This window comes from Serinus canaria, chromosome 3, assembly GCF_022539315.1.
Source record: "Serinus canaria isolate serCan28SL12 chromosome 3, serCan2020, whole genome shotgun sequence".
NCBI classification, from domain to species: Eukaryota; Metazoa; Chordata; class Aves; order Passeriformes; family Fringillidae; genus Serinus; species Serinus canaria.
In genome coordinates, this window is record NC_066316.1 from 18,994,412 (window position 1) to 19,013,916 (window position 19,505).

At 37.9% G+C, this 19,505-nt stretch overlaps 1 protein-coding gene across 4 annotated transcripts in view; it reads left to right on the forward strand.

The window, feature by feature from the left end:
• Positions 1-19,439, forward strand: part of RAB3GAP2 (RAB3 GTPase activating non-catalytic protein subunit 2) — a 43,158-nt gene extending 23,719 nt beyond the window's left edge. For 3 of the 4 annotated variants that reach the window (XM_050972101.1, XM_050972102.1, XM_050972104.1), the window contains 21 exons: positions 96-239; positions 497-579; positions 895-959; positions 1,353-1,443; positions 3,200-3,327; positions 4,018-4,231; positions 6,486-6,583; positions 6,997-7,102; positions 8,026-8,186; positions 9,939-10,155; positions 10,510-10,683; positions 10,802-10,908; positions 11,866-11,932; positions 12,564-12,634; positions 13,942-13,977; positions 14,529-14,603; positions 14,815-15,033; positions 16,117-16,206; positions 16,295-16,513; positions 17,151-17,309; positions 17,586-19,439. In XM_050972101.1, coding sequence (XP_050828058.1) covers positions 96-239; positions 497-579; positions 895-959; positions 1,353-1,443; positions 3,200-3,327; positions 4,018-4,231; positions 6,486-6,583; positions 6,997-7,102; positions 8,026-8,186; positions 9,939-10,155; positions 10,510-10,683; positions 10,802-10,908; positions 11,866-11,932; positions 12,564-12,634; positions 13,942-13,977; positions 14,529-14,603; positions 14,815-15,033; positions 16,117-16,206; positions 16,295-16,513; positions 17,151-17,309; positions 17,586-17,732 — 2,671 coding nt within the window. In that variant the 3' untranslated portion in view covers positions 17,733-19,439. Of the gene's footprint in view, positions 1-95; positions 240-496; positions 580-894; positions 960-1,352; positions 1,444-3,199; positions 3,328-4,017; positions 4,232-6,485; positions 6,584-6,996; positions 7,103-8,025; positions 8,187-9,938; positions 10,156-10,509; positions 10,684-10,801; positions 10,909-11,865; positions 11,933-12,563; positions 12,635-13,941; positions 13,978-14,528; positions 14,604-14,814; positions 15,034-16,116; positions 16,207-16,294; positions 16,514-17,150; positions 17,310-17,568 lie in introns of all 4 variants that reach the window. The other variant, XM_050972103.1, reaches the window with a different exon arrangement.
• Positions 19,440-19,505: the final 66 nt, after the last annotated feature.

Sequence of the window (19,505 nt, forward strand, 5' to 3'; positions counted from 1 at the left end):
GTTCTTAAACCTTAGCTTCATACAATTTACTGCCTCTTTATTTTGTTTGTGGACAGGGAAGGTTGCTAATTTTGGCCAATTTTTTTAAATTTCAGGTTGTTGTATCCTGGTTATAAAATAATGGGTCTAAACAATGTGACCAGTCAGGGATGGCAGCCCCAGACTTACCAGATCTGCCTTGTTGATCCAGTCTCTGGAAGTGTAAAAACTGTCCATGTACCTTTCCATTTATCACTGAGGTAAGAACTTTTTATGCTCTATATAAGTAAATTAATTTCATTATTGCTTTTGGAAACAGTTGGAGACAGCAATTCTAGTGTTCCTTTTCAAGCTGAATGGTACTCTGTAATACTCTCATTGGTTTGTATGGATTAACAGGATTTTATTTATTGGGATGTTAGCTTAAAGTAGCATAAATAATTTAAAAACCACAGTTTTATTGAATTATTACTTTTAGTTCTCTTCATTCATACAAATAAAAATTATTTTCCTTCAGCGATAAAAAGAGTGAACGAGCAAAAGATATGCATCTAGTGAAGAAGTTAAATGCTTTACTCAAAGCTAAAACCTCAGATCCAGGTAAATTCTCTTGTATAATTTTTTAAGATTGTGTTATCAAAGGCTGCTTGGATTATCTGTGTTGTAAGTATGCAACCACAAGTACAGTTGTGGTGCATTCTGACGGCTCTATGTGCTATGAGCTATGATCTTTAAGTAGCTTGGGATTTCTGTTATTTTGTTTCATTTTCCTCAAGCTTATTTTGGCAGCTTTTGCAACAGTGTCTTCATCTTTGTCATAAACCCACAGGCGCCTTAACTGTTGTACAGGCTTACTTGCTCTTCTGAAGGCATTTGAGAAATATGAATTTAAATTGTGATTGTCTTTATTTGCAGATTTAATTGAAGCTGAAGCAAAGGAATTAATACTTGATATCAAATATCCTGCTACAAAAAAACAGGTGAACATTTAGCGTATATTTTAATATTAGAAAAATAGCACTGCATTGTCAGAGTGCTAAATACTTCAAAGTAAGTTGGGGATTTTTTTCCCCCTAGAATTACTTGAAGCAAATAATTGAGCTGTTTAGGGTTTCTGTGTGGTTTTGCTGGGTAGTTTTTTTACAACATATTGACTAGAATTAACTTTGACTTGTGACTTCCCCAAGGCATTGTCTGTGAATAATAAAAAGAGAGAAGACCTTTCTGTAGGAGCAAATTATGCCACAAGTATATGTGAAGGTGAAATACAGATAAAAAATTGTGGTCAAAGTTGTGCTATTGTTGGCTTAACTTGCATGTTTTTACAATGAGATTAAGTGAATGTTTAATTCTCTTGAAAATCTGCTTAACAGGCTTTGGAAAGTATATTGACAAGCGAACGCGTGCCACTTTCATCTCTCACAAACATCACTCAGACACTAATGGATAATTTAAAAAAGCAGGGTAGGTGGATATTTATTTTGCAAATATAGAGAGCTATTTGCACTTTGTCTGCAGCGCTGTAAGACTATTACTATTATAGAAATGTTCTGTTCCACAGGGAGACCAGGCTTGGTCTGCTTAGTTTCCGTGCTAGATATCACAAGATGTTGCTTTTCTATGTCTTTATTTAATGCAGACTACAAATAGCTTGCTGGTAAGTATGTTTGGCTAAGCTTGCTGGGTGCCTAGTAACTTGTGATTATGTTATTTTTAAAAAAACCAACAAAACAAACTCAACAAAACTGGTCTGGGTACTTGTGTCCTGTAAAAGCATCCTTTAGAAAGAAGGTTCATAGGCTTTTGCCTGTAAGTGTTTTAATTTATTCTCTCTGCAAAGAAGGAAGTGAAGATGTGGCATGATCTGTGCATTTTAATGTACTTGAAGCACAAAATCTTTATCACTGAGAATCTGAGCTGTCACCTCATCTAGTATCTTTTTTAGGTAAACTTTACTGAAATTTACCAAATACTTCATGTTTTGGTAGAGATTTCAGAATTTATGTCAGGAAATGCCATTGCCAATTCAAAATCTTGTTGCTGAAAATCAAAGAAATCTCTCCTTCATTTCTTTTTATGGCTTTCTTGAAGTACATAAAGGAGATTGAGACCTTCACACATGCAGTTCTCTACCTAAATTCTCAACCTCATTCTAAATCAATAGTATTATCCATTTCTTTTAGAACTCCTAAAACATCCAAAGGAAAATAGAAACGTGACTTTTAATTCTGAAGAGAGGATGACAGGGTAGTATATTTCCTAAGGTCTGTGTGTTTGTGCATTTTTCATCATTAATCTCATGTCAAACATAACATTATTTCCCCACAGTCACAATATACAGCAAACTTGGCTGATGTTCCAGCCTTCTAATTTCACAAGAGTAGTGTTATATTTCTCCACTTCTGTCTAATAGGTAAAAGATAATATGAAGCAGATCCTGGGCTCTGTGAATGCTGTGGTTGTGAATTCAAGGTCAAGTGGTTCTGTGACAAGCTCTTTGTTTTCTCTTTTTTTTGGTAGGATTTTAATAGCAATGTATCAAAAGTATTTAAGGGTTCATAAATGAAAATATGTTTAGAAGCAGTTCAGGTGAAAATTATGTATTCAGTGGACTCTTTTGTATAGAAAGCCTTCCTGAGAGGTTGTAAAATGACCTTTCTTTCAAGACTAATAAGCTGAAATAAAAGGGGTTTTTTTGGACATGTCAATATTAGTTTTTTATGTTGTTTGCTTTAATTGTTACGTGAATTTGAATGTCAGTAGATACATGAAATTTCCAAAACTAAGATTGCAAAAATACAGAAGGCAGTGTCTTGCTGAGGTGAAATTTAATTGGTGTCAGTAGTTATCAAGCCTTCTTCAGATGAGAGGAATATGCTTAAAGTGTCAGAATGGCTAAAATATTATTGATGAAAGAAAACCAGAACTGTATTTCAGTTTTTGACAGTCTGTGGTTTGGCCTTAAACCAGAAGACAATAGATTTTCTTTGTTCAGTTTCACGTTGTCAACCTCCAGTTTTAAAACAAGCTTCATAGCTTTCTTTAATACCTCTTGTAAAAATAATTCTTATTTTATGCTGCTCTGAATTGAATGTAGTGATTGCAAACAGCAGTGCATCAAAAAATTACAGTGAGTTTCAGAAATCCTCCTGTTCTGTGTGTTTGTTTCACTATTCCTGGCTATATGTTCAAGTTCAAGTGCAGTTTTATTTCTCCTCAGAGCTGGAGTGTGTGGATGAAGGACTGCTACAGTTCTGTGCAAACAAGTTAAAGCTGTTACATCTTTATGAACTGGTTAGCAAACTAAATTCCGAGAACATACAGAAAGAGCCTTCACCTTCTGATAATGTGAGTAAATTGAAAATTCAGTTGTCTTTTAAAGTCAAGTGATTATTTAAGCATAAGAATACGTTTTCAAAATCTCAGATAAAGTAAGTAGGTAAGCAAGTTCCCCTTTTTGTGCTGCAGCTTTTAATGAAGTAATGACTTATAATACCTTCCCTCCAGCCTCATGCAAGTGTCTGGTAATTCATCTACCTAGTATTGTTTAGGAGACACAAAGTTGAGATACAAGTGAAAATAAAACCACAGTCTCCTGCTTTCAGTTCTTTATTCAAAGAACTGGTACGTGGTGTATTCTTCACTTTGGTTTTGGAGGGATATTTTGAGACCTGTAGAAGTTAAAAATTTTGATGCTTGCATAATTTGGCGTGCTTTTGTAAACCTGCTTATGGATTTACAAAACCATACTGGTATTTTATAGGCTTGTTTACTTGATGGATAGTTGTTATGCTGTGGGTTGAATCTAAAAATGGGAAATGCATCTGTTCTTAAAAAGGAAGCTAGACAAGCTCTTCATTTGAGCAATGTGAATAACTGATATGGAGATTATTTTAGCCCTTCTCAAAGATGTTTTTGATGTTAGAAATGGAATATTTTGACTCTTCGGCTTTTTTTCATATTTACTATGTTTTGAAAACTATCTGCTTGTATAAGTCTTTTCTGAGATGAGATTTTTATATTGCTTTTGCTTTTAAGGACTTGACTAAACTGCTTCGTCTTGAAGAAAAAGATTTTCATAGGCTTGAAACTTTACTGGAGAACTACAAGAAAGAAAATACTCAAACTACCACTCAGTTGACTGATGAGAAGGATGACATGTTGTCTGTGAAAATATTCTTAGAATATCTAGAATATGAAAAGGATGTGATTACTGTAAAAAATATGGAAGATGGAGAATATGTGGCTTTAGGTAAGAGCTGTTGAGCTCTGTTACGTTACTCAGACTGATTTTGATCTAAGATGATATAAATATTTTAGCCCTAATTTGAGGCCTTAGCAATGAAGTAGTGTGTAACTGCTCCTTTTAGACGCTTACCTTTAGCTGGAGTACAAGTCTTTTACATGAATGACTATTAATACAAGTTAATTTCATCTGTGGATACAATTACTCTAAAGCCATGTAACCACTGTTCATTCATTTATTAGCACCACTAAATTGGGCAGTGGTAACTGGAACTTCACAGAGCAGCTGTACCCTGCTGCTTCTTTCATGTTCTCAGCACAGAATTGAGTTAAAGGCAGGACTGACTTCAGCCTCAGAGGTGAGGGAGCTGACTAGAGGCAGCACAAGGCCATTAGGTGAGGCAACAAGGAGCCCTAATTTGTGGAGTTGAGATTTTCAAAAAGGTCTCTCTAAAGTGTCCAATGATTTCATTTAGTCCATGGCTGTGAGCTCCATCTGTCATAGTTGTCTTCTAGGGCAGAAGTGGTGTGTGGTGTTGGATTGTTGCATGCTGAAACCAGTTCTGGTTCCATCACCACTGTGCTTGTCATTTTATAGCATCGCTGCCCTTTGGCAGATTTGTCAAAATTAAATTGTCATTAATCTTGGTAATTTTTATTGTAATAACCGTTGATACAGCAGATATCATAGTAGTGATGACATACAGTATTATATAGCAATTTGCGTACAATTCAAGTCATTGTTTGTTCTCATCCAGAATCAAATCCCCTTGAAGTACGCATCAGACTTCCCCAAGTGCATCCAGGTCCTTTAGCAAAAGCAGTTCCACAAATGGGAGAGAGGAGCAACATAAACTCTGTTCTCCAGTGTATTTTTATCCCTTTCTGTTGTACAATAGAGTTTTGATTGTGCAGGGGTAGTTTGATTGGCAGATCCCATAGTGCTGACCAACCAAGTGACCTTAGCTACCTCTGTATCCCAGTGTTAGAATGTCTTAGCACCCACTGTATTCCATATACCCTTTAAAAGCCCATTGCGTCTTTCAGTCTTTCCAAAGGGTGGCTCCAACCTGTTCTGTACAGTCTGGATCAGTCTGCTTGCCTGGGAGATGTGTAATGCATTCCTTAAAAGGATTCCTTCCCTTTATACCTGGGAGGAGTTGCCTCTAGAGGCTGAGGATTTGTGCCCATTTTCCATTCTGTTGTCAATTCCCTCTTCTCTAGAAAGGGATCCCAGCTCTTTGGCTTCCTTACCCTCTCATTTCAGTCTATCAGCCCTGTTACCCCAACATAAGAACAGCTGAATGACAGCCTACTCACCTGGATTTTGGCTGAAATCTTCACGGATATCTTGCAGCTCCCTCAGGGATAGAGATTTTTGATTCCTTGTTTACCAATTCTTCCTCTTCTTCCTACCTGAGTAGTGAACACCTCATTCTACTGCTCTCATGCTGGCCCTACTTTGGAGTAGCCTCCCTCATCCACCTCCTTCTCCTATTCCTCCTACTGAGTGAGCTCACTTTCACTTACAGTATTTCTTCTTGTATGGAGTTGTCAGTGATTTCAGTGTCTGTTTCTGTAGCTCAGCCACAGTGCAGGTTGCTGGGCTCAGAGTAGTCGCAGTACATGTCACTTTGCCAGCAGATCCAGAGACTCTCTCTTCTCTCTGAGTATACCGAGCAGTGTTGAGCAGATTGATTGTAGTTCGGGTGGAGGAAGGCATTTCCCTCTGGATGGGCCCTTGGAGGAACCAAGGTGCAATTGTGAATCCTTCCCACTGCACGGCGCCCGAGGGCCGGAGCCGGTGGCCGAAGGCAGCTCAGTGTTACACCCGAGATCTTAACGTGCCATGAGCCAGCGTTACACGGTACCTGGTAACCAAAACCAAACCCCCAGGGGTGATAAAGCACAACAGAGAATATTTACAGCAATGTACACTTCACGCTGCTCTGGCAGCAAATCTGTCAGTATTGTGACCATTGACTATTAAGGTAATTAATCAATGCTTATGACAAGTTTGCTTTAACATGCTCTGGTCAGATCTGTCTTTATCTCAACCCTCTGTGTCCCTTGTTGGGGATCAGAAAAGACTGTTACAGTTAAGCTGGCAGGCAGGTGAACACCAGGTGATCCCGAATGTAACCTGTTCTTTTGTATTGCACTCACTGGGACCTGATCAATAGATTGCCTTTTGTCTAAGTGCAAGGAGAGGGATTGTGGTTTTAGATAATGTTCATAATGTCAACTAATTCTTGCTTCAGGCAGCTTTTTCTTCTGGAAGTGTTTATGTGGGGAGAGTTCCACAGAGGAAATGTGCCATGCACTGGAATCAGCAGGTTTTAGCCCACAAACCTTGTTGGTAAGATGTTTATTACGTGCTTCAAAACTTTGATTTAGTATTATGAAAACAAAATACTGAAAGGAAAATTTCTGCATGTTGACTTTTGGATTACTGCTGTATTTAGTCTGTGTTCAAATAACCCCATATTCAGTTCTGTAGTTACTCATATTTGCATTTCCCAGTTAAGCGATATCAAAGAAAAAAAAGAAGAACATATTCTAGTAGAAAATGTGGGTGTTCTGGTGGGAATGTCTAAAATATTCATTAAGGACTACAAGTGTTCTAAATTTTCAACTATAATATTAACTCATAATGTTTGCCAGGTTGAGCTTTCAAAAAGGAGTGTTTGAGAAACTGTTTGCATTAGTGTGTTGCAATATTGTTGCAATATTCATTTTACTGCTTCAATTCCATATTTTCTTTTTTTACAGTCACTCCTTCTCAATTTATGGCTTTCCAAGGAAAAAGATATTCTAGACAAACCAGAATCTGTCAGTTGCCTTCACACTATGCTGTCACTTCTGAGCAAAATGAAAGGTGAGATGTGTGTTTAAAATACTCAAAGGCAACTGTTGTTATTATTAGAATTTTGCTACTCTGACTAGAGTCTGTTATCATTTTGGGTTTCCCCCCCTCACAAATTATGCAGCAAAACTTAATGCTGCATGTTCATGGACTAATTAATCATGCCATGTTTTCACTCTCACTCTACACTAAGTTGACACAACTCCTATTTGGCATCAGAACATGGCTGTCCAGCTTGCTTCCCTAACATTTTTTCGATGTTAAGTCCCATCTCTTTAATTTGTGCTGATTGGCTCTCAGACATCCTTTACTTTACTTTTACTTTAGCAGCATTTGTAACTTGAGTACTCTATAAAATCAGTTTGCCATAATTTGGAGTAGGTTGTACCTATGTTGTACATATGAATAAATGCTGATTCTCCTACCTCACATACAGCTGCTATGGATAAATCTGTGCCAGGTTCCCTTATTGTCTACTTCTCCATAGAGCAGCATTATCAGCTTGAAATGGGAAGCATGAACAAGCTACTGTTGCTGTCTAAGTAAATTAATGCTGCTGAACACAAGGCAGCCTGAAGGGAGACAGCTTGAGTGCATTGACTATGTGTGGCATATTGAAATCACAAATGAATCTGTCTGCATTGTGAAGTGTAACATCCCTTAGATCTTTTAAGCATGCAGCAGGTTTGCTACCTAGTGGTTCAGATCTCTTGTCTGTTAGCTACAAATGAGTTTTGAGAATGAGTAATTCACCATCTATTTTAAACTTGAGTTGCAATCCAAGAGCCCGTGTGCTAAATATCTGTAAAATGATCATGTAGAGTAATCAGAAATTGCTCTTCGTGGACAAGCTGTGTTCACAAGCGCTGGTTCCTGGGTTGGCTGCTCCTGCGCAGTGACCCCAGCTGAGTTTCCCGCTCTCCCTTTGCCTCCAGTCGCTATAGACGAGTCGTGGGACACGCAGTCTGTGTCCCCCTGGTGGCAGCAGATGCGCACGGCCTGCGTCCAGTCCGAAAGCAGCGCGGCTGCCCTGCTGTCCGCTCACGTGGGACACTCTGTAACCGCAGAGGTCATCGACAGCGTGACTGAGAAAAAGGTAACTCATCTCACACCTCCCCTTCTCTTCTAGTTAATGTATCGCTTTCCTGCAACTGTCCTGGTAATCGTAACATCCTCAGCATTTGCCCTCGTTGTCAGGCCCTGGGCACAGGCCTGACATCCTGCAAGCCTGAAAATTTGCGTTCATATTTGAAGAACGTTATGCTGAGATGAATTAATGATATGTTAGGATAATTTACTAAACTTATTTAAATATGGAAACTGTACATTGACTTTCTCTCCAATAGCAAATGATGTTGATGAACTTAAAGCTTGCACACTTTCCACATAAATTTGAGAAGTCCACTGAACTTTGGATGATAAACCTGTTTTAATATAGATGAGACTTTTTTAAGTAACTGTTGAATTTTTGTAGTACCTGTGTTACTGTCCATTCTTAACATGATGGATGCTTGGTTTTCTTGGCAGTAAATACCTTTACCAAGTTGTGATTAAGGCTGTAAAACTGCATACAGCATTTCAATTCAACATGGCAAACATTATTCCATTTCCAAATAGCACCAGGCAGATGTGTCTGAATTAGATTAGGTGGGATATAGGTAGTGTTCAGTCTTGTAAATAGAACCATAGCATGGTTTGGCTTGGAAGGCACTTTAAAGATGGTCTTTTCAGTCCCTGCTGCCCTGAGCAGGGACACCTCCCACTAGGCCAGGTTGCTCAAGAGCATCATTATCCTGGCCTTGAACTCTCTGGGGAAGGGGCATCCACAACTTCCCTGGGCAGCCTGTGCCTACTGCCCTCACAGTAATGTATTTCTTCCTAATAGCCAATCTAAACTTCCTTATTTGTCTTTAAAGCTATTCCCCCTTGTCCTGTCACTACCTGCCCTTGTAAAAAGTTCCTTTCACGTAGACCCCTTTTAGGTACTGGAGGGGCACCCTGGAGCCTTATCTCTTGGCTGAGCAAGCCCGACTCTCTCAGCTGTCTTTCTTCATAGGAGAGACGCCCCAGTGCCCTAATTGTCTCTGCCTTATACATTTTAACTAGAGAAAAGGAAGTGTTTCAGTATTTTTGCACACTCACCTCAACTATTGCAATTCTATTTATCAAAATGGTCAGTGTTGCAAAATAGAGATGTTGATATGTTGCAACATATTATCCTTTACCTTCATGCCTTTGTCCCTTTTTCTTCTGTTCTGCTTTAAAAAAAAAGGTAACAGATTTATTTCCTTCCATAAATCCACATATCTTCCCCCCGCTTTTTTCCCTACAAATCTGGAAAGATTGTTTGGTTTCCTGGCAAAGCATTTGCTGATAAACATGGTAATTAACAAAATAGTGCACAGAACTGCCATGTGGTATGATCCAAGATTTCTGAGTACATGATCTATATTTTTTAATGTGATTGGAAATGGAAGTGTAGGTGGATTAATCATATATTTGGGGTAGGTATATATAGTGGAGGATTTAAAATTAAATATTTTTAAGGGATTCTAGCCCACTTTTCAGCTAAATATGAACTTAAAAATGGGACTGTAAGATGATTCTTCAGGTCCTTTTATTTCCTTTTATTTAAGGCTTTTATTTAAGTATGTGTGTAACTTGTGAGCAGTGTGGGATGTTAATTGATCTTTGCAAAATAGTTAATGCATACTTTGAAGTAAATTATTCTTTAAAATGCATTAGCTCTTGGGATATAGTTTTGAATTTTAATGCTGTGCATTTTTTATGAACAAAATTGTGGTGCTTTAAAATGAACAGACCTAAAGCAATTCATATCTTCTGTTAGTTTTCCCAAATAACTATAGGTTCAGACACAGAATCCTGGGAAGCACTCTCCCTTGATACTGAATATTGGAAACTTCTGCTGAAACAGTTAGAGGATTGCCTGATACTTCAAACACTACTGCACAGCAAAGTGACCAAAAGGACAAAAAGAGTTTCATCACTCCAGACCGAACCTTTGGGCAGACTGTCTGTGAAGAAACTGCTTGAAGCTGGAAAAGGTACAATTCTTTTTCTTGGAGAGATTGTTGATTTTCTTTCTAATAGACTTGTGAGCCATCCTTACCTATTTAATGATGTACTCTGCGCTGGAAATTGTTTTGCCGGATACCATTCTTAATTTAAAAAGCAATGCAAATCATGTAGAACAGTGCTTTGAAATTGTTAAAAGCTATTACTGTAAAGACTGCTTTGTAAGTTTCTGATCAGTAGGTTAGGAAATTTTTTAATTGGTAGTTACCTGTATGTAATTAAAGGTAGTAGTTAAAAACCCTATATTGCCTCTTGTGCTTAGATTGTCAGCCGTAAATAATCTGCACTGATTCTACCTCTTGCTTTTCTCTTCAACATCCTAGGAGGTATTGCTGATACTGTAGCAAAATGGGTTTTTAGGCAAGGCTTCAGTCCAGTTATACTGAGTGTGGCCCAGTACAAAAACACTACAGACAGTACTGAAGAATCTGTAGAAATGCATAATAATCTCTTTCTTGAGGAACCAGAAGCAGCAACAGGCTTGGAAAGAATCCTAGGTAAGAAAATAATGTCAATTTTTCAAATTATAAAAGTCTGCAGAGACTGTTGTTGTGGAGTAGCACAAATTTTAGTGGGAAGAGGTCTGTCTTCTAACTCCAAATTTTGTTTTTCTAGAGCTGCTGCAAATAGCATATCAGCAATTTCCATGTAGTCTTGAAGTGGATGTACTCCATGCACATTGCTCTTGGGAATGTATAGTGCAGTGGAATAAGGACCCAGAGGTAAGAAAGTGACTTTTGCAGCGAATAATGGTTAAGACCAACTCGATAGAAGGAGTTTCACAGGTTTCTGGTAGTTCAGCAAAACATCAACTAATAAGACTGACTTTGAAAGCCATTACTAGGTGCAATTTTTCTGTGGCAAGTGGAAATTAAATTGAAAAAATGAGAGTATGTCCTGAGGCTGAATGGCATGTCACTGTGCATTTCTAGGCTATCAGATTCTCAATACTGGGAGTCTGGAAACTGGGTTCAGTTTTAAAAAGGTTTTTGGCTGTTTGTACTGCAGATACAAAACAGTTTCGGTACTCCAGAAGCATATTTTTCTCTGTTCCAAACATGTTTAAACAAGTCACAGAATATTAAATTTTTTAGAACCCACTCTATTGTGGGAGGAAAGGGGGATTTCTTGAATGTTCTCAGATTCCCTGGCCACTGCTGTCAGTTGTCATAAGAAAGAAAATAAAAAATTTCCTTTTTTCCTTTCCTGTCCTTTAGTTTCTGTAAGGGAAAATGTTGTGTTAAGTTTGGATGATGTTAAAAGTTAAATTAGAGCTCCTTAGAGCTGTGCCACATCACTTGATGTAGAATAGAATGCTTATCTGAGACTTGTTAAGAACTTACTCCATCATAGCAAAATTGAGTAAAAATTACTGTTTCTATCAAAATGCATTTTGTGTTTGAAAAATTTTTGTAGTCAGTGGAGGTGCCTTTCAGCAAAGAGTATGTTAGTGGTACTTATACTAAAAAACCCTGAAATTACAGTCGGCTTCGTGATGACTGAAACATCTGATACTGGTGAAGAAGATTGCTACAGCAGAATAATTTAGTAGTTTTATAACTGTTAAAGTAAAAGCTTTAAAATAACCTACCTGGGCCCTTTAAGAATTAGTAATTTGCATTTAAAGCAAGTTTTGAATAATGTATTAACTTGTACTTTCATTTATTTTTTCCAATAAGGAAGCATGTTTTCTCAATAGGTCTATAGATCATCTAAGATGCATCATTAATGCTCACATTCAGCATGGTGAGTACAAAGCTCTTTGTAAAAATTATCTTTGTTGAAATTGTAAAACAGATTGGATGTTTGACTAAAGTTAATGAATGCTGTTCATAATAGTGATGGCCATTTTGTCTTAAAACCACCAAACCACCCCAAAACTTTCTGCTGACATCCACACTTCTCTCTTCCATGGTGAAATTGAGTTTCCATCACAACTGTGAAAATAAGTTAATTAGATAAAGTTGATGTGTTCAACTAAAAGCATTTTAAAATAAAATTGCTCTGAAATGAATTTTTGCTTGTATTTAAATAGTGGAACATCAGTATGCAGTCAATTACTTTTCACCCTGTTTCAATGAAGGTGATGACCATTTTCTTTTTTGTAGGCTCTTTATGTATGCAAATGAGGGGCTCTCTTGATGCGTTTAAACTTTAACTTAAAATGCTTAACCCAGTCTGCATAATAAAATATTTTTAACAAGTTATTAATTGCACTTATGAGTGTATTTGATAACCAGTGTAATCTCCTCCTGAGAAATCTAAACTCCAAATATAAAGCAGTGAGGATAATTCACAATTCCTTCTTGTTTTGTTCACCATCTTATAAGATCTGTTTTCTATTCACCTGGAGTTTACAAGTCTGTGATTGTTCTAGGTATTGCTCTGATGATGTGGAATACATTCATAGTAAAAAGGCTTTCCTCTGCCACATATCTTATGGACAAGGTGAGTGCAGTGTCTTGAGCTGCTTTTGTTACTAACTGAAAAGTGAAACCAGTATTTATAAACAATTTCATTTTGGCGTTTTGTTTTAAAAAGTATTTTGAATATCTTTGATTTAATTATGCAAATTACCACTGTTTCTTTGGCTTTTTATAAAGTAAACATTTGAAGTGATGATGAAATGCATATTTTACAATATCAAATCTGTTGGATGATTAACTGATCAACACTAGGTGATGTGTTTTGAAGACTTAAGTGCAGTTTTTTAGCTTGTATTTACTAAATAAGAAATATTTGTGAAACAGTTGGAAATTATCTATGTGTGCATATATAGCATTTTGTTAGAAAACAGTAAGTATATGAAAGTGCCTGTTTTGATAGAAAACAATATATTAAAGTACCACGGATCTACCACAAGTCAAGATTTCATATATATGAAGTCTTATTCTGCAAAATATGGAAGATTTTGTGGATGTTGTTTAGCACTTTTAACTATTGCTACTATTGTAAATTAGCTTTTGTTCTAGTGTGTAACCTGTCTGCTTTGAATTTGAGTGGTCTTTTGTCCCTGCCAAGCTTCAGGTTTTTTTCATGCTTTTTAACTGTGCAGAGGGGGTGTTTACTGGAAGGCAGTTTAGGAAGAGTGCTCCTAGTAAGTGGATGGGGACTTAAAGAATACAACTCCAACACAAAACTAGCAAGAATTTGCTCTCCTGTCTTGTCTTCCTTCTCCTTTGCTCCTCTCATTTTCTGCCTTTGCTTTTTGTTTAGCTCTCTAAGAACTGGAGAATATCCTCTTCCCCATTCCTTCCAGTAAATAGGCTCAGTTGTGTACAGTCATAGGAGGTGTTGCTTTTGCAAAAACCCTTTTCCAGTTTTCCTGCATGTGTTTATGCCAATCCTTCACCATAACCCTTCTACCTAACACCTGCAGGAGAGGAGAGAAAGGTTTTTATTAACTAACTGGTTCCTTTGTAATATCATGCTTGGTGTTACAGCTTTAGGCCTGCATTCTTGAAATCCCTGGGAATTTCTTAGCTGTCTCTGAGATTTGAATGAGGATCTTATTTCTAATCCTAGGATTTAAGAAGGATGAACTAAATATGGGCATCAAAGATGTTCATTCCTTTACAATCTATATCAAGTCTTTTGTTGAAAACAAGATATGCCATGAGCTGCCTCATGTAGCTGTAACTGAGCTATTTTCTCATTTTATATTGGGAAAATAGTAACAAAAGGGTAAAATGTGGGTAACAGATATCATAATGAAAATTTAGTTGTCATACATTTTATCTTTTTTGTAAAAACAGGTTGGAAAAGCTCCAAAGGACCGATTATGCAGACGGGCAAGTAATACTACTTTTGTCTGAGTGGAAAGAATTAATTAGAAATGGCTAAAATTGAATATTGGTTTGTGATTTATTTTTGAAAGTTTAAAGAAAAATAGAAAATGTAGCCTTATTAAAAAAATGTTACAAATTTTAAGTAGTATAAATTAATTTTTATCCAAAAAAGCAGATTAGAACTGTGGAGGGTAGGCTTGAGACTATGAGATGACAAATTACTGTTGCTTTTTATGCATAAAATCATTAGTTAAAATTTCTTTGGAAGACAACTGATATGATCAGAAAATTAAATTTATTAGGTGGCATTACTTGGTTTAGTTTTCATTGGAGATACAGTATTGTAAATGGCTACATTTACTTTATTCCAAATTCTCCTGTTAATTCTTTGTTATACTTCAGTAAGCATTTGTTTTCATTTAAATATAACAGGTTAAGAAACTGAGCTGAACTATGTATTTCATGTTAACAACTGTCTTCTCAGACATAAATAGCTAATGAAAGCCTGTTTCAATTCCAGCTGATACAATTTAAATCTTACTGTTTGTTACCAGGATGTAGGGATGAGTGACACAGCAATGACAGCTTTTCTTGGCTGCTGTTCAGAACTTCTACAAACTTTGCTAGAGGTAAATTTTTATTTTTCCCATTGAAAGTAAGGAACTGATGGGTTAAAATCTATTTTTGAAGACTGTGATTATACTAATTTCTGTCCTGTTCAGTTCAGATAAATGTTAATGATATTCTAAACAACATGAAGTTTTCTTTTTAATTTCACTGCAGAGCAGGCCAGGGTAGGAGGTTTTTAGTGTATGACTGCTCTGGTGTGTTGCTTGGCAGGCAGACGTGAGCAGTGATGAGATGCAGGCCCCTGTGCTGGACACTGAGGACGCCTGGGTGTCGGTGGAGGGCCCGGTGTCCATCGTGGAGCTGGCCCTGGAGCAGAAGCACATCCACTACCCGCTGGTGGAGCACCAGTTTGTGCTCTGCACCATCCTCTACGCCATCATGAGGCTCTCACTCAAGGGTGTGAAGCCACTGTCACTGTTTGACAGCAAGGTATAGCTTAGAAAGTAGATAATGAAATGCTGCCCTAATTAATTCTCCCTTCCTCTTGCTATCTGGGATATTTGCTGGCTTTCACTCTTTAAACAGATTCTGCATGATTTTATGAAAGTCTTTAATCCACTGGGGTGCATTGACAAAATTGTCCCCAGAATTCAGGCCAGAGACTCAAACTTGGTGAGCTTCCTTATGAATAAAAGATTTGTAGTGACCTCAGTTGCATGAAGATTCGCTCTTTAATTATTAGCTGGCCTGAAAATACTGCATGGTCAGAACACTGGATGACAGGTTTTTCTGGTTGCTTTGAAAAGTGCCAGACCGGTGGAAACATAAGTATTTAAAGGTCGGAAATGTTGTTAGTGCCACTGTTGTATCCATTATTGCTCATGATTATTGCAGAATTCCCAGCACCTCAAAAAGAACGAACAATTTTTCATTTAACCCATACAAACTACGTTGAAAAGTCACTGCATTTAAAATGCAGTATGTTACAATCAGAACTTGATCCTGATACCAAAAATTGAGCTTTCCTCCTCCTATCCTAACCACGCTTCGATTCTAAGAGAATTTAAACACAAAGTACTTGTGTAGACTGTGGTTTAATTCCTGCTGTGGATAAAATAGTTTAGTGCTGTAACACTGTTTAGTTTTTTTCCTAAATGATTTACTGGAAATTTATAAATGCAAAATATTACTTTCCTTTTGATGTAGGCTCTTGTCTGCAAGGTCTCATCAAGCATTTGAGTCTGATTTTAGCATTTTACCACAGGTCAAATTCCATTTGTTTTGTATATTTTTTTGTTTATCTGTTAGCAGATAACATTATACTACCTTTTGTATTAAGGAGTGCATATTATGGCTTAAGTAAAATCAGATCCTATTCCTGTGCCTCCATTCTTCTACATACAACTGTTACTATTAGCCATTCTCTTTCTGTCTTCACTTACTCAAGGTCTCCATTTGCTCTGTGAGTAGATGCAGTACAAAATTAATTTAAGAAATAAGTGGGCTGTTTAGAATTGGGTCAGAGTGAATTTGTAGTATTGCCTGATACCTGTCTTTGGTTCTCAATTTTAGGGAAGAAATGCATTTTTCAAAGACCTAACATCAATTCAGCTGCTGCCTAGCGGGGATATGGATCCAAACGTGTTATCTATACGACAGCAGGTAGGCAGAAGTTCTGTACTGAAAGTTCCTAAACCTTCTGATGTTACAGGTACTCCTGAGGTAATAATCTGTGATTTTTGCTTCAAAGTTCTTGCTCAAAGTTGTGAGTGCAGCGGTTCAAACACTGTGTTCATCACAGAAGGACAGAGAAGTCTTAGAAGAGGATTATTTTCCTTTTGAGAAGGGAAAGAATTGGCCAACTTTGGCTGCAGACCTGGCTCAGTATCTTCAGATCTCTGAGGATTTGGTCAGAAGGCACTATGTCTGTGAACTGTACAGTTATGGGATGGATCATCTTGGTGAAGAGGTAAGAACAGCTTTTAACATTTTACAACACTGTCATGTATTCTGCTGAAATTACTTTTCACTTACTTAAGATGCCTGGAAGAGTTTGGCAAGATTTATCAAGCTCAGAAAATACCCAGGCTGAAAAGTCAGACACTATAAAAGTACCTTTTCAGGACTAATAATTCCTTTATTTTTCCATTTTCCCAGCAAGAATTTGCGTAATGCAACTAGTGGAAATGTGACAGGGAGTTACACTACTGGTAGAACTAGCATGGCCTTTTAAATTTCATTATATTTGATAATTTCAGGAATTGGTTTCTTTTGCCTGTGATGTCTTTTAGGATAGAAAGAAAAAAAAAAAGGACAAAAACACCCTTCCCTTCCTTGATGAGGTGGGGGGTGATTATGTTGCTGGACTGTAAGACGTCTTGTGCTCCTGCTAATCTCTGTAAAGTACAGAGTAATTCTCTATGTTGTGCTGCTCTGAAGGTCATAATCTTGTGCTTTGTAACAGTAACACATAACACAAGAAACAGTCTCAAAGACTGTTTGTCCTTTTAGTATCAAGAACTTTATTTTGTTACAGCTATGCAGGCCTCCAGCTAAGTGAGCTGTCACACTGAAACTGTCTCTAGTCCCGGTTTCTCTGCTTTCAGGCCTTCCTGCAGGTTGCTGACAAAGAAGTGCTGGCATCCCAGCTGCTCATGCTGGCTGGGCAGAGGCTGGCCTTCGCTCTGCTCCATGGACAGATCAAGGATGGCATGGAACTCCTCACCAGGCTTCCTCCAACGCTGAGCACTTGGCTCAAAGCTATGGTAAGTTAAGCTCTAGTTTGGAAAACAGGTTGATTTTCAGAGGTTTCTCTTCACCAAGCCAGAGATTACATCTGAATGGCCCTTTGTTACTCATGGAAATAGGATTTTTTTCCCCCATTTTTCCTCATGGTAGTTCCGTTTCATGGAGGGTAGAGCAGTTTCGTGGATCAAAGCATCAGCTTGATTGTGTTTATAAACATTAGCAATCGGTCTTATAAGGGTTCTGGAGGGCTTAGCTGTGACATGACTGAGATGCTAGTTTATTGTTTCACACAGGACCCCCAGGAAATCCAGAACGTGGAAGTGCCAATTGCTACTACAGCCAGGCTGGTGAGCAAGGTGATCGAGCACCTGCCCGAGAACCACGGGCAGTACAGCCTGGCCCTCAACCTCATTGAGGCTGTTGAGGCCATTCCCACCTGAGCGCTGGCAGAACAGGGCAGGCTCCTACACAGAGCTGAACTTAATGGGAAGAAAATTCCACAGGGATCTGGTTAAGCAAGAAAAAGAACAATGCTCCCCATCCCAGAATTTCAGAAGGCAATTTTAAATTGGAGTATATTTTAAATTCTGCTCTAGTAAGAATATGTTTAGTTTCTAGTACACTTGTCAGTATCTGAACTGCTTTGTTATTTATTTCTGACTTGAGCGCTTTATGCAGTTGTTTGAATTGAGTATATTTGACAGCAGTTTTACTCTCTCAGCACACTCACATCTTGTGAAATTCTGTATTTCATGTTGGCAGTAACTACTGCACTTTCAATGTTCCATGTAAGATTTCTTTTCCAAAAGCAACTTTAGAATTAGATCCAAGAAGAACTTCAGTCTCTAAGTTACCGTGTAAAGCCAATACTGCTTTTTCAGCAGCTCGAGCTGGTGTTGGGCTCACGCCTTGTAACTGCATTATGTGACAATGACAAATGCACTTGATGTAGGATGAAATGTGCTGGCAGACTGGGAAGGAGGACCCAACTCTCCTGACATGAGTATGGACTTCTAGACCAGCTTTCCCTGTGCTGTCTCTGGGGTACTGGGCTTCAGCTACAGCTGGATTTATATCCATTATTATTAAGCTCTGCTCAGTTTAGGTAGGTCAAGGAATGTCTTACTGTAAGATTTTTCCTCCATCTTATCACTGTAGGAGATGTAGTATGCTATGAATCTCTGCACATGTTAACTTGTAGTCAAAAATGCTTAGAAAGTTGATCCAACTTCTCTGAAGATTGATAGAGTACTGAGTACTTTAGCCTTAAACCCCACACTTTATTGATGGTTCCTACAGGGAATCCTATAGTGAGTATCTTCACTATTGGAATGTTGTTGAACATGGTTATCTGGCATTGGTGACTTCTGTTCACTACTTGTCTGAAGGAAGCCAGGAGAGAAAAATGAAATTGGTGTAAACTTTTTGTCTTTGTCAGCTGAAATTACCTGCTCCACCCTGTAACCTGCTCTTCCTGCATTATATGTAAGAAACATTTGGAATATTCTGCCTTGCTAGAGACAGAATTTGGAATTGAGTCTTATCGTTCTGAAGTATGTGCTGGTGTTATCAAAGGGTTTGACGTTCCCCTAAAAAGGTGATACAAGTGGCTTGCTTCACACAGCCTCCTCCATCTGTTCTGCAGCCCCATTTCCTGATCACTGCACTCCAAGGCAGCTGGTGAAGGATTCTTGCTTTGATACTCAATGTTTGACTTTCTACAGACAGAGCAAAGAACAGTCAGAATGCCAGTAAAATTCCCTGGTCTATGTTCTATTGTACTTCTTTACTGACTTCCCTAACTGAGGTTAAAACAGCTGTAAAGGAGAAATGGAAGAGGTGGTATTGTACAGGTGCCATGACCACCTTGCCTGACAGCACCTCACATTTCTGCAGAAATGAGTGAGCGTGAGATTTGGTCATCATGGAGCCTGAGGAAAGCAGAATGTTTCTTAGCTGCATTACATTCCTCTATCCTCCTACAGCTGTGTAAAGGAATTTACTGTAACTGAGTATCATGTCAGAGCTGACACACTACACCAATCAAACCTGTAATGTACTGTAAGTAATACTCTGTATATAGTGCTATTTTGTGTTTATTTTGCTGTGGATTTGTGTAAATTGATTAAATAAAATTTGAGGTTTCATTGTGTCTTTTCCTTCCTTTTAAGGAATGGTGGTCACCATTTTCTCTTTTGTTTTGTAGAGAAGAC